We start from the raw sequence: 14,194 nt of genomic DNA on the forward strand, positions 1-14,194 counted from the left end.
GAGCCCAGCCAGATCAGAGCCTAGCACTGTTGCCAGGAGGTCAAGTGTTGCTCTGCTGTCAGGGTCTCAACAACAGACCTACACACCATACTGTAAAAAAATAAAATAAAATAAATAAAAATCTCTTACAGTTCAATGCCCAAACAAGCACATCTTCATCCTGTTGGCTCCTTTTATATTCTGCACAAACTATAAAATAAATCATTACAGTATTGGTCTGGAAATATGACCAATTACTCTTTCGTTATTTAGACTAGTTCATCTCTGGAAAAGATTTGTAAAAAGTATTTAATTTTACACAAAATTACTCTAAAATTTTTTAAACAACTAAAATGTCTTACAGCAATGTTATTGAAGCATTTTTTTTTTACTTGCACTTTGCTTTTTAAGTTTGGTGAAAAAAAAAAAGCCAACTAAACTTCTACTCTTCAAAAAGAAATATAAACAATTCACGATACACGTATGATTTATTTCATTTTATTAAAAAGGACATACAGCATTTCCACTATTAATATTCAGCAGCACTGCTCTGTTTCACGAGAAAGAGGTTGTGTTCAAGTTTTTCTCTCGGTTTGTGTGGAGAAGCGCCGTCTGGTTGGGTTTTCATCTGGGATTAGGACCAGGCCTGGGTGGCCGACTGTGCTGGTTGGGTCCAATGTATTTCAGAGGAGTGTGCTTTGGCTGCTCTATCACTTCCAGACCCAGATAAGGCTGCAGGGCTTGAGGAACACACACGGTTCCATTCTGAAGACATACAGTCACCAAGTCAGTTACTTAAAAACTGAAGATGGAGGAAAAGATTTGCATGCATAGGACAAAAGATAAGAGTTTGTACAGAACACTATTTTCATAAGCCGTAAACAAACTGCGCAAAAAAAGTATTCACATGCTTTGAACATTGTTGCATTCTGTTACAGCTAGAAAATGTATTTCATTACGAATATATGTGATAAACCAACACAAGTTTGTGCAGAATTATGACAGAGCAAAATGATCCATGGTTTTCCAAATTATTTTTAAAAGATTTAAATAGTGTAGTGTTTGCCTTTTTATTTAGTAATATTTTTCCTGTATGGAGAAGCAGATCTCATTTAAAGTTTTTCACATCAGTGTTTACTAATGCCAATTGCTTTTAAAATTGATAAAAGTTAATGTGAAATGTTTTATTTCTCATCTGTTTTTACACTTTCACAAAGGTTTTTTCTTACTTAAAACTTGAGACTAAAAGTGATATTTGAAATGCATTACATTTTAAGCAATAACATGTTTTATTAGCATTTTTCTTTGATATGTTTGTTTTACTAGCTTAAGTGCAGAACAGGGCAATTTTTTATTCAATTACTCGATTAATCGTCAAAATAATCAACAAATTACTTGATCACTAAAATAATTGTTTACAGCAGCGCTAGTAGTAACAAACAGTACTTTTCAGAAGCTGTATGACTTTAAATCCCAATAAAATAGCTTTAAAATTGATTTAATTTTTATGTATGTGACTTAAGAGATTTTCTGATCACTAGTTTAGTCATAAAAGCACACGGAAATTTTTATTTTATTTTTTTACATTTTCCATTCAAACACTGGAAATCTGATTCTGCATTCCAGGCTTTCCCACTTCTATCATGTAAGCGGTTTGTGCCTTACTTTGGTCTGATGAGTCTCCAGGATGGAAATAATCATTCGAGGAATTGCACACGCTGTAGCGTTCACCTAGGTTGAAGAGAAATAATAGACTGTAGATTTATGGTCTAATGTGGAGCAGCAGGCAGGACACTGTGGTCTGCAGCCTTACTGTGTGGGCATACTGCAGACTGCCGTCCTCCCTCTCATACAGGATGTTGAGGCGTCTACTCTGATAATCTGTACAGTTGGACGCGCTGGAAACCTGATACACAAGAGAGAGCTCTTCAGAAATCAACCTGATCAGTCGTTCAAAGCAACAGCTGCTTGTTTTTAGCTCGGCAGATCTGATTAAAAGATGTCTGGCGTATCTGGACTGTTTAGGGAAAGTAATGACGCTGACTTCTCCGTAGCTGTTCCTCCCTGGCATCCACGCTTCGATGTCATACTTCCTGTAGGCGGGAAGGCCCAGCTCCTCAGTGGGCATGTCCAGCACTCTGAAATCAAACCAATGACAGCAATATCAATGAATGTACTCATGACTCAAATAGATGTCTCCAACAACACTGAGCTGAATTATCAAGTCAAATCAAAGTAGAGAGTAGAGAGTCTTTAGAAAGGTATGATAATTCTATGATAGCTTTAGTCACATTATTAGACACTGACATAATGTTTGGATAACAGGAAACATGTAGGAAAGACTGGAGGATCTAATGAAGTGGTACCCAAAGTGTGGGGGGCGCAGTGCCATTGCAGGTGGGAAAGTGGTATGGATGAAAAAAAACAACAGTTACACAAAAGTGTTTCACTGTAAAGATGGTTTGTAGAGTGTCTTGTTGCAACCAGAAGTGTGAAATAAACTACAGTGGAGTTTGAAAACAAAATACGTGTACAGGTTTATGTCTGGTTGAACGATGTGTGTGCCCAGTTGATTTTTTTTTTCTTTCCTTTTTTCTGGATTTTATTGTAATCCATAGGGGGGCCCAGGAAATCTTTGGGAACCACTGGTTTAATGAGTTCTCTAATGAGTATGTTTTGTACATATGCAGTGTGTGGTAATTTCTTTCACTTTCAGGTATTGATGTTAACGTGGATATCAGACTGGAACACAGGATCAGTGATTGCCTAATGTTAAATCTAATAAATAAGAAAAATTTTGATTATGACATTCCAACTTTTAACCTTAAATAACTTAATGTGGATCACCAGTAAAATCTGTTATTTATTAACCCAGATAATTGCAGCGCAGTTAGAATGGATTTAGTATGTTTTATAACTTGTTAAGATGATTTTTTTCAGGTAAGGTTCCAAAGAAAATAATTTTGCCAAATTCAATATTTTTGTTGCATCTTATTTGCGATCTCAGATCATCTCCGATGCTGCACAGTTGTTTGTTTCCTCACCTGTAGTGAAGCTCCAGCGCAGAAAGCATCTCCTTCTGCAAGGAGACGAACTCCTCCAGCAGCTGTGAGCTCTCCTGTCCTGTCTCATTAGCCGTCACTCCAAACATCTCAACCTGAAGCAAAACACGAGGGGACAATAACAGAGCTTTTAAGATTAATAAGATGAATCTGTTTCAATTGGAATTTTTCATCTCGCCATCATTTAAAGTCTTTCCCCAGGTGAGACCTCCTTGGTGTTTGACCTTATTGAAGTGATGAACTCTGTAAAGTCCCCACGTCTCTCTGCCGGTGTCCGTCTCGGCTCTGTAGCAGGTGCTGCTGCACACCGTCCTGCAGTGAGAGACGACACGCTGCCACGGTTACAGATAGGAGTCGCTCCAGGATGATGAAGGATGAAGGAGTGAGGAGAGCTTCTAACCTGACTGGCAGGTCCTTCCAGTTTACTGCATGATCCATGAAATAACCTGTGGAAATACAAACAAAAATGAAGCACACAACACTGATTTATGCACAAATCTTCTTCTAGCAGTAAGGGGAAGGCAAATATTCAGTATTTATTAACAGCTTTTCTTTAAAGAGCTATAGTGTTTATTCAATAGCATGAGGAACAGAGGTGTGTGTAGCGACAACGTAAAGGTGAGCAAAGCCTCACCTGCCACCCCGACCTCGCCTGTCCCAGCCAGGTTGAGGTCTGGGAAACGTGCCGGGTCCAGGGAGTAGACCTGAGAGAGGTGGGCGTTCGGCTGCATCCCACAGCCCTCCTGGGGACAATGACAGGAGAGGATAGGAGACATTACTGAAATCCTGGACAGAAAACCAAAGCAGGCTGGACAAAAGAAACATTTTACAGAGAACACAGTTTCAAACATTCTGCTTTTGATTACAGAAACAAGATGGCATGATGGACTAATCAGCATGTCTTGAACATAAACGTGAAAAGCTCAGCCCTTTCTGTTTGATTGATTTTTTCAGTTAACCGATTGATAATTGAATAGAAGAAAAGATGCTTAGTAGCAGATTTTTTGGTTTACAAACTTCGAACCAGGTGAAACTAAAACTAGGCCACTTGAAAAGTTCTGGGTCAAACAGATGTAAAATGTGTAAACGTAAAATTTAATGACTTGTTTTCATCTGCTCTCTATACAGACTAATCCAAAGTTTATGTGTGTAAATCAAAATAAAGCACTAGCTCACTCGAAATCTTTCAAGTAAAAAGCAAGGCTATAAAAGTACTTTGAGTGATTTGTAATTGACTTAAATTATATGAAGAAATAATAAAACAGCTGGCAAAACAAGTCACATGACAGACAGGTAGAAAGATGCTGCAGCCAAGACAGTCTCTCTTTTGCTGCGAACATTCTTGAAAAACTGGTAGGAAAGACTCAGATTCAGTAAGTCCACAAAATGAAGTGTTCGGCCCATGAAACTGTTTTCAAATCCTGCAAAGAAAAATAGGTTAAGACTTTAAAAAATGGCTTCGTACGACTAGCTGGAGCTCAATCTGACAAGCATTAAATCTGACAAGCATTTAATTTACCTTATATTCCGGACTATAGAGCGCACCTCACTTTAAGCCACACCCACAAAGTTAAAAAAAAAACCAAACAAACAAACTGGAAACGTACATATATAAGCCGCACCGGGCTATAATCCCCTGGTATCTCCGCCGCTCTCGGTTTTCCACAAGGACGCAGCCCTGTGTCACCAACGCCAAACCATGGATTTGTTCACACCAAGCTTACATGCAGCGGCTCTTTTTCCCTCCTTTACTACCAGATCGATAGCCCTCAACTTCAAAGCTGCATCATATGAACTTCTTTGTGTGATTTCCATGATGAGGGGGTATGAGTTTGAAAACATTTCTCTGTCGTGCCTGCTGCTAGCATATGCTTGTTCTAAATGAAAATCAGCACTTTCTTCTTTGCTTTCCAATTTTGACTTCCAATGGTTCACTTCCTGCTAAAGAGCCCCCTGGCGGTTGAAGAAAAATCCACAGAAAAGTCGCACCAAAGTAGCGGCGTATTGTCCGAAAAATACGGTAAGCCCATACTGCGGTGCGGGCATTCAGCAAGATTTTACTACTGCAGCTGACAGATGTGATACTCACAAACACCACCGCCTTCAGCATGTCCGGCACAACCATGGGAACGAAGCCCTGCAGCAGAGGAAGAAAACTCAACTGTCAGTGTTTTTCTGTCTGAGGACAATGACTTTACTCGTTTTGCATTCATTGCAGAAGATTTTTCCAAACCACAATCATACCCGTCGCTGCAACGTGTCGAGAGCAAAGTTCTGGAGTGCAATTTGAAGTTTTGCTCCCGCTCCTCTCAAATAGTAGGACCGATGGCCAGAGACGTGAGACAAATGCCTGCAGCAGATGACAGACAGACTATGAACACTCTCATTGTGCTACACAAGTATTGAGCACATTGGGTGAATTTCAGCCTACCTCTGCCTGATGAGGCCCAACGCCTCACCGAGCTCTACGTGGCCTCTAGGCTTAAAGTCAAATTCTGCAAACAAAGCAAGACCGTTTTCTTTGGTAAGCATGACAATAAACCCTTTAAAGCCGTTTTTAATTTACAATTAACATCACTCACCTGCTTTCTTTCCAACCAACTCCACCACCCTAGCCTGGCTCTCATCTCCAACTGGCTTAACAAAAACAAGGCGAAAACGGAAACATCACTTCCACAACTTCTGCTGCACACCAAAACCTCATTAGAAACGCTTGGGATTAGTTCATGAAGTTCTCACCACATCAGGGTGTGTGTTGTTGGGCAGTCGGAGCGAGTGGCTGTAATGTTCCTGCTCCAGTTCAGTGTCTCTAAGGTAGAGCTGGTTCAGTCTGTTGCGGATGTCGCGGCCCTTCTGCAGGGCCTGGGTGTACTCTGGAAGCTGCAGCCGAAACAACTTAGTCAGACACAAAAGATGCAACACATTCAACCTCACCTGGTCATTTGGAGTAACCGAAAGAGAAATTGAGTACTGAGGCTGCACTTACATTAGCGAGGACCTTCTTGTCTTTTTGGTTCTGTGGAAATAATTATAAGAACATTTAGAAACAGCTTTACGGGCTCCATTAAAGATTGTTTTAAAAATGTATTATTCTGGTGATTGTTGTGTCTTTTAAATGGATATAGAAAGCATTCTGCTGATTTTTCATCTAACTACTTAAGCATATTTTATACAATATTAGCAATATATAAGAAAATGTAAATAGCCATTTTTGCTTGACTTAACATCAATAAAGTATAGGGTTAATTTTTTTGATGATTTTTCATGATTACTAATTAAGGACTGGATAGTAAAAACTACATAATAGGAGATTTATTTTTATTATTATTTTATTGTTTAACCAGGTGAAGCTAAAACTATGCCACTTGAGGTGTTCTGCACAGAACATATTTACACGCAAAAAAGGTTTTGCATTATAATGTGTATTCTTGGTGAATTGTTGCTCTTACAGAGTTGTTCTTTTAGCCAATTGTATATTTTAGATTCTATATATTAAAGTTAGCAATTAATCGATTGCTTAATTAGTTGAAGATTATTTCAATAATCAATTCATTACCATTAATCCAATTGAGTGTCTCAGCCATAAACTTGTCATTTCTTTGTTTTATCTTGTCGCATTAAGTCATACTGAACCAGATCAGAGCATATATTTGAAGATTTGTGGATTACATTTTTAACAGGTGCAAGATAAATCTCACCACAAGAGTTCTGACTGTCTCACTGATGCATCTCTTCTCCTCTTCCAACTCAAGGATTTCTGTCCTCACAGCTTGGAGCTCCTGCCACACTCTCACCTGAAGCAATATAAGTACGAGGTGAAAGGTCAGTCAGTGTCATTCTAAACAAAGCTACTTTCTGCACAAGAAGACATTATGACAGTTTGAATGCCTTACAATTTTCCTGACATCGTCCCCTCGCAGGTCGCCCTTCCTGTTCTCCACATTAGCGATGACTTTGTCGGTCTCCTCACACACCGCTCCCATGTCCAGCTCGGGCTTGTCGCTGTAGCCTTCACGGACATGCTCGTACAGACTGCTGCGGACTCCGTGCCGGAGGCGACGCGGGACAACACCGCAGGCCCTCCGCCTGGAGAACAACTGTCTGCTTATCGGTTGTAACACTGTCAGAGCGACGCCTCTAACTCTTGAAACCATACTGATGCAGGTCGCCATGTTTCTCATGCCGCATTCAAGGAACCCCGGAATATTTTGTTTCATTCACATCACTTGAGAATCCCGCTGAACGTTTTAGCACTTATGTTATTGAGTTCGTATAAGGATGAAGTAAAGCGGAATAAATTAAAATTCAAAATTTACATTGCTTTCTTTATTTTATTTCTATATTAGAGAGCATTGAGGTTGCGTATTAATTGACATTCAAAAACCCATAAAAAAATTAGCTAGATAAATAACTTAATAAATATATAAAAGACGAAAATTTAAAAGACAAAACAGGAGCCAAGGGTTTTCACATGGAACATTTCTGATCACACATAAGTTGGACATGAAAGCTTACACCTGGTTTATACAGGTCTAAGAAATCTGCTTTTATGCAAAAGGATCAAATATATATATTTCTACTTCTTTAGGTTTGGAAATTTATATTTTTTAATTGTTTGCAATTTTAATCCATGTGAGCTCAGTATTTGAAATTTTCTATCCTTCTACTTTTAGCTGTGACATCATGGGATGAATAAAAGCACCTAGTCTTGCTTTATCTTGGAGTGCAGCGGGTGTTACAATGTGAGAAATCTGTATGCTTCACTTTTCCAGTGATTTTATGTTTGTTTGTTTTTGTTATGTTTTGGTTTATTAAATACATATATGATCATTTAAATGTTCACTCATTTGTTGTTGTTTTTATCATAAAAAAGATAGTGTACTTTTATGAAATTGTGCTTCAAACCAAAAATCAAATTACAACAGGATTTTATGTTTATTTCATTTCTGGTTTCTTATGGAAACCTGTAATTGCCAGAGCATTCATAGACCAGTATGAATCTGTCTCTTTTGAAATTTTTCTTTCTGTTTTATTGACATAAAATGTTGATTGGAAATATTCGGTATCTACCTTGAATGCACCACGGATGCGGAAATCATATGGGAAACATAATGAAAACAATTAAAAACAAGAAAAGTGTTTTGTTTATTTTTTTATTTCTCATCAACCACAGTAAGAGCTAAACAATAATAATAATAATAAAATACAATCGTTTTTACTATTTATTAAGCATAGCTCGATGCATTGGTACAGTTCCTTTCATATGCAAGCAAGCGGAATTTTCATAAACAATTTAAGATATACAACTATACTTCAATCGCCTTTACCTCGTTCCCTTATTGACTGAAGCTAAATTTAAGTTGCTTTAATGCATTTTTCTGCCTTGCTGTCAGCCATTTCCTTCATTGCTGTTAACCTTCTCGGGTTCTGTTACCATAGCTACCGTTACCAAAATAAACAAACAAAAACAACTGCACTCAGTTGCCCTTTACAAAATATTATATATAAATATATTTTTATAACTTTTTCTATTCGACAGGAAACGGATCATCAGCACGCAATTGTCACGAGGCAAACTCGGCCAATCAGAGTGAGCGACAATCGAACGTTGCGGTAATCCGGTTCAGACGTGACGAGAGCGGCCGACGGAAGCTCAAGTCCGGGCTCGGTTTCTGGCCACAACAACTCCACTTTTTTTTTTTTTTTTTTTACCGCTGCACCCTCCAGCTGAGAGTGTTGGTGGCTCTCTGTTTCAGTAAACAGATATGCGTTGCAAATATGCATCTTTAGATAAGACTCCAAGAGTTTCCTTGTGAGGTTACCCTGTCTTTCTGTAGGTAGGGATGGTGTTACGCCGGGCTCCATGAGCAGAAACTAGCCTAACGAGGCTGCATTACAGGCCGGGGAACGAGCAATTCGGTTGAGCCCGGAGGACGGAGGAAATGCAAATGCTCCCAGGCTTCCATTAACAACCCGGTTGCTTTTTCAGTTTGTCTGCTCCAAACGGACTTCTTATTTTTTCTGCTGAGAGAGGCCCAGCCAGCTTTCACGGTGGAAACAAGAAGGAGAGCAAAGGTACATAAAGCAGTAAACCGTTGCTACCACTGGAGCTTGGTGTTCAACTCTTTCACACCCAGAATTTAATAAAAAATAAACATAGAAGCTGGAAAAAAATCAATATGAACCTACATGTACATGAATATAAAAAAAAAAATCAGTCATGAATTTTATCCCAGAAAAAAAATATTTAAAGTGATCCTTTTTCCGTTCCTTTTAGCAGAAGGCCACGTTTTCACTTCATGTTGTGTCTGTTCCCCAGATGAACGCTGTGCGGGGGGGCACAGTCACCTGGCGTCCCCAGCCGTGGCAGGACGGGGACGGGGGAGGAGGGGAGCCTCTCTCAGACAGCGACTCAGAGGAGGAGGACTTCCCAGATGACACCACCACCCCACTGGGGGACTACATTACCCATGGTGAGGAGTTCTCTGTCTTCGCCTGTCTGTCTCTCCTCCCATTCCTGCCTATGTTCTAATTTCAGTCGCTCTCTGTGTTTTAGGGTTAAAGCAGCTCCTGGATGCTCAGCAGCTGTGTGATGTTACATTGCTTGTTGAAGGAAAAAAGTTCATGTGTCACAGGTGCAGTTGGGTAACCTTGCTTTATAGTGCTGTGGGTTACTAGAGCAACTAGGCATGGGTCAGTTACTTGTATCAAGGTATCCTAAAAGCTGTGCTTTGTGTACTTGTTGCTGCTGCACACTGTCTGTCAGCTGGCTCAAAGAAGACTTTCACTTGGTTGTATGAAATAGAAGCTCAGTAACGGAATACATTATTGAAATATTTACAATTTTGAAAATCACGCAGTCATGGTGTAGATACTAATGTCTGGTTCGCATGACAAGATTTTAATAATGATCTAACCATTCCAACAGTAAAAGCACACCATCATTGTGATGGCACTAAAGATAATCTCAGGAGATGTTGATTCTGTGTGTGGTGTGTTAAGAGTAATCTAGTCCGCTTCATCGGGACCTCTCCATCTTCAAATTGGGGATATTCAACATGTTGAATTGTCTTGGTAGCACAGCATGCAGCCAGTTTAATTTGATATGTAACCAATCAGAAAAATGTCTGCATTTTTCACAGACAGAAAAATGCATAGCAATAATTCCATTATGAATAAGAACATTATTAATTAAAATCACAATACAAATTTAGAAAATTATTGAAATAACAAAATTCCAAGTGTAATAATCAATGTTTTATCGTGTTTAGCAACAGTAGAAAATATTGTTGCTTTTGTGATGTAAACGCATGAAATAATTAAAAGTTTATGGTTTATCATACCTTAGGATTCATAATAATCACCCCACACCTAGGGGTAAATTAATGTAATAAGAATTAATAATTACTAAGTCCAAACAAAGCACATTGTTTGTGATGAGTATCAACATGTCTTCTGTCCCTCTGCGTCTCAGAGTCCTGTTAGCAGCTGTGAGTCCATACTTCCGGGCAATGTTCACCAGCCCTCTGGTGGAGTCCCGCCTCAACGAGATCCGTCTGGAGGAAGTGACGCCGTCTGTCATGGAGACTGTCATCCAGTTTGTTTACACGGGTGAGGCGGGTCTCTCTCTGGAGACGGCCGAGGACTTGTTTGTGGCTGCCAACCGGCTTCAAGTCATGCCCCTCCAGGACCTGTGCTCCAGGTAGGGTTGAACCTCTATGGTTCAGGTTTCTGTGCTTTAGCTTTTGAAAGGGGTGCAGTATTATGTAAAATAGACTTTTTCTTTTGCTTTATATCATGTTATTATGTTATTTCCACAAACACCATGTGCAACTGCGAGTCTGCTGGTTCATCATACAAACTAGTTGTTAGTCCAACGCTCCTAAGAACAGTTGTAAACAGCATAATTAGAAGCATTTTGTGATGATGTGCTGAGTCGGAGTTTCGAAAAGAGTAGAGGCTTCTTAAAGAGACAGAGGCCAAATTGTCAAATTTCTTTTAAGTCATATTTGATACAGCATTTTATAACAACTGAAGGTAACATATACTTGATTGTGTTATAAAATGTCACTTTGTGTCTGAAAAATACAAAATACCAGTCCTTTTAATAAAATAATAATAATAATAAAATGGAATTTTAACACCCTTGCAATTATTTCACATCTGTATTTTATTGAGGTTTTTGTCGGAGGATCGCTAAAAAATCCAGTAAAATATAAAAGGTGTGACCCTGATAAATAAGATTAAATAAAATTGTTGATGTTTGGAAATGTGATTGGTTTCTGTTGTACCTGTCTTACCGGACACAACTGTACAGTCATTTGAGTCTGACCTAAATGTTTGGATCATGTATTTATTCATTTACAAATATGTATGTGTAATTGGAGTCCATACAAACTTGGACTGCATAAGTGTGCCTTGCATTTCCACTATTATTAAGAGCATAATGAATGGTATCAATGAAAAAAATAATGTTTAAAAAAAATCCATCCAATGTTGAAGGCATTGTGTGTCGGTGTCATCCAGTGGTTTCACCATCCTCCTTTTAATCTCTCCAGGTTTCTGTTCGAGCACCTCTCAGTGGAGAACTGCCTCGGCATGTACTCGCTGGCTCGCTCGCATCACGACCAGCTGCTGCTGCGCGCCTCCCTGCGACTGGTTGCGCAGCACTTCCCCCGGGTATCACGGCAGAAGGACTTCCTGCTGCTCGACCACGGCACCCTGGGCAGCCTGCTGAGCTCTGACCGCCTCGGAGTGGACTCCGAGGCCGAGGTTTACGACGCGGCTCGCCGCTGGGCGGAGCACCAGCCTTTGGATCGCTACGCCCACATGCCGGCTCTGCTGCACCACCTGCGCCCGGGACTCCTGTCCCAGGAGGAGAGCCGACGGCTGAGCCAGGAGCTGGGGCCCGCTGCTGCTGGAGAGGGCCTGGGGGGCCCTCTGAGACCAAGGGAAGGCATGTTTGAGAAAAAGATCGTCTGTGTGGATCTGACACCTCGGGAAGATGAGAACGTGGCTCTGAAGGAGTACACTGTGGACTGCTTTGACCCTCGGACAGGGAAGTGGGAGAAGTTAGCGGCTCTGTGCTCTCTGGTGAGCCCGGGGTGCACGGCGGTGGGGGACAGGCTGTTTGTAGCCGGGGGGATCCTCCGGACCGGCTCTGTCTCTGCCGCCGTGCACGAGTACGACGCCGTGTTGGACAGATGGATAGAAAGGCCTGCGATGGGCCAACCCCGCGCCATGCTGGGCCTGCTGGGCTGCGGCGAGTCGCTCTACGCCTTGGGCGGCTGTAACCGCTCCGCCCTGCTGGACTCCAGTGAAGCTCTGGATCTGACTTCGCTGCAGTGGGGTCCTGGACCGCGACTCCCGCTTCCTCTGCGAGCGTTCGCCTGCGCGGCTCTGCGTGGACGCCTCTACCTCCTAGGCGGGACCACGCTTGAACAGAACAGGGCGGTGGTGCACTCAGGTGTGCTCATTTATCACACCTTGACTGACTGCTGGACACGGGTAGCGCTGGACTCCGGCACCACATGCCTCGCTGGAGGTGTGGCAGTGAGAGGAGGGGTCTGCGCTATCGGAGGATACATGAGGGATACCACCAAGTTCCTGGATGGGAATTACACCAACCTGGAGACTTTAGATGCAACTGGTCGCGTCCTGTTCTTCAGAGAGGGGAGGGGGACGGGGGTGGAAAGGGAGGTGACAGGGGGAGGGGTGATGGTCAGCGCAGAGCAACGGGGGGTCGCCTGCGGTGGAAGCGACCGGGCTCCAAGTCCTGTCGTCTTCCCCGGTTTGCCACGGCGGATAGCCGCAGGGGGCGTCGCTCGGTGGAAGAGGAGGATTTATGTGCTGGGGGGAGAAAACGGTTCGCGTTTCTACGACAGCGTGTACTGCTGGAAGCCTGGTTGGCGCAGCTGGGTGCAGAGGCGGGAAAAACTTCCCGGAGAGACTGGAGGGGTCAGCCAGTTTGGGTGTACCACGCTTAAATTCCCCAAAAAGCACATCTTGTCCAGACTGAGACTAGCCAAAGAAAACTGCAAGAAGCCCAACGACTAACTCGACAGAAAACCCCGGCAGAGGCAGCCTTTGTTTGGCTGCTTAATGATTTCATGCAATGTTGTTGTTTTAATTAATTTAAAGCAGAATATCTACTTTTCTACACGTGTGCAGCCACCATGCAGGCCTATAACAGATTAGATCCTATAAAAGGGATTATCTCTGATAGTCAAAGAGGAGAGTTGGGTACCTGAATGTTTCCTAGTTCACCATTTATTAAAGGAATAAATTCCTTTCAAAGAAGAAAATGTGACATTTTTGGCTTTTTGCTCTTCTTATATTTTTGAAGCTATTTAAAAATCACTAATGCTGTGAATTTTCTTTTTCTCATTGCGTTGTTTAGAAACTGAAATGTTTTATGATGTGTTAAAACTGATCTTATGTCCTATCTGGGCCTGTGATGTGCGGTGACACTGCAGTTAAGGGCTACACAAATAAACTTCATAGGAAAATATGACATTCAGAAAATTTTCTTGCCCTTTGTTAATTCAGATGACAACATTCAATTCAAGGGAGGGTTGTAAATGAATATTTGCATTAGTAGAGTTTGGGTGGGTATGATGTAGAACAGCTACATTTGGGCTTGCAATGAGTTTAGCATCCTTTATAGCTGCAGTATGTAATTTTTGTAAACAATATTTATCTAAAATATTTGTTAAAATTGTCACTATGTCCTGACAGTATAAAATGAGGCAGATAATTTGTGAAAAATTGAGCTCCTCTGCATCCTCCCTGTGGTCCTAATGCCATTTGCAGAAATACAACGCTCTGTCAGAAACAACCAATCAGAGCCAAAAGGAGGGTCTCAGTGCTGTCAATCAGGCTCATGTACACTCCTTTGCTGTCTGCTACACTACAGCTCCAATGCCCAAACTAGTTAGCATGGCCACTGATGAAGGTGAATAAACAGTTTTTTCTCTGGTATTAGCACACTGAGTAGCAGGTACACGTGACTGATTCACAGTACTAAGACCTTCCTAGTTCTTGATTTAACAAGGGCTGCAATTGTATCTTTTCAAAACCAGGTGGGTTTGAAATCATCCTTTGGAAACAGCAGTTTGTTTCCTCTGACAAGCTACTGAATATTTTTCCTCATG

General features: G+C 41.3%; 2 protein-coding genes across 3 annotated transcripts; one reads left to right on the plus strand and one right to left on the minus strand.

Annotated features, from left to right (window-relative positions):
* Positions 1-461: 461 nt before the first annotated feature.
* sars2 (seryl-tRNA synthetase 2, mitochondrial) lies at positions 462-7,266 on the minus strand. Of its 2 annotated transcripts, XM_023351959.1 has the most exons (16): positions 6,935-7,266; positions 6,740-6,835; positions 6,028-6,057; positions 5,781-5,921; positions 5,624-5,678; positions 5,473-5,536; positions 5,286-5,391; positions 5,131-5,178; positions 3,676-3,784; positions 3,442-3,487; positions 3,266-3,353; positions 3,024-3,136; positions 2,024-2,117; positions 1,793-1,885; positions 1,645-1,710; positions 462-744 (listed from the first exon to the last, which is right to left on the minus strand). In XM_023351959.1, the coding sequence occupies exons 1-16, from the start codon at positions 7,256-7,258 to the stop codon at positions 604-606; spliced, it is 1,614 nt and encodes a 537-aa protein (XP_023207727.1). In that variant the 5' UTR covers positions 7,259-7,266; the 3' UTR covers positions 462-603. The 2 variants fall into 2 exon arrangements, with proteins under 2 accessions (XP_023207727.1, XP_023207726.1); XM_023351958.1 differs by having other exon boundaries at positions 1,793-2,117; positions 6,935-7,242.
* Positions 7,267-8,665: 1,399 nt separating this feature from the next.
* LOC102226499 (kelch-like protein 17) lies at positions 8,666-13,710 on the plus strand. Its single transcript, XM_023351957.1, has 5 exons — positions 8,666-9,116; positions 9,361-9,514; positions 9,598-9,676; positions 10,516-10,743; positions 11,600-13,710. Exons 2-5 carry the CDS (start codon positions 9,361-9,363, stop codon positions 13,095-13,097), a joined length of 1,959 nt encoding a protein of 652 aa, XP_023207725.1. The 5' UTR covers positions 8,666-9,116; the 3' UTR covers positions 13,098-13,710.
* Positions 13,711-14,194: the final 484 nt, after the last annotated feature.

The sequence above is a fragment of the Xiphophorus maculatus genome, chromosome 18 (assembly GCF_002775205.1).
Source record: "Xiphophorus maculatus strain JP 163 A chromosome 18, X_maculatus-5.0-male, whole genome shotgun sequence".
Classification (NCBI taxonomy): Eukaryota; Metazoa; Chordata; class Actinopteri; order Cyprinodontiformes; family Poeciliidae; genus Xiphophorus; species Xiphophorus maculatus.

Bases quoted from the DNA above. Each gene is read 5' to 3' on its own strand.
- sars2 (XM_023351958.1), bottom strand. From the start codon at position 7,222: ATGAGAAACATGGCGACCTGCATCAGTATGGTTTCAAGAGTTAGAGGC. The intron at 5,392-5,472 runs GTAGGCTGAAAT...CATCTGCTGCAG, and splicing joins TTGGGCCTCATCAGGCAGAG to GCATTTGTCTCACGTCTCTG. The intron at 3,137-3,265 runs GTCAAACACCAA...GTTTTGCTTCAG, and splicing joins GAGTTCATCACTTCAATAAG to GTTGAGATGTTTGGAGTGAC.
- LOC102226499 (XM_023351957.1), top strand. From the start codon at position 9,361: ATGAACGCTGTGCGGGGGGGCACAGTCACCTGGCGTCCCCAGCCGTGG. The intron at 9,677-10,515 runs GTGCAGTTGGGT...TCTGCGTCTCAG, and splicing joins AAAAAGTTCATGTGTCACAG to AGTCCTGTTAGCAGCTGTGA. The intron at 10,744-11,599 runs GTAGGGTTGAAC...TAATCTCTCCAG, and splicing joins CTCCAGGACCTGTGCTCCAG to GTTTCTGTTCGAGCACCTCT.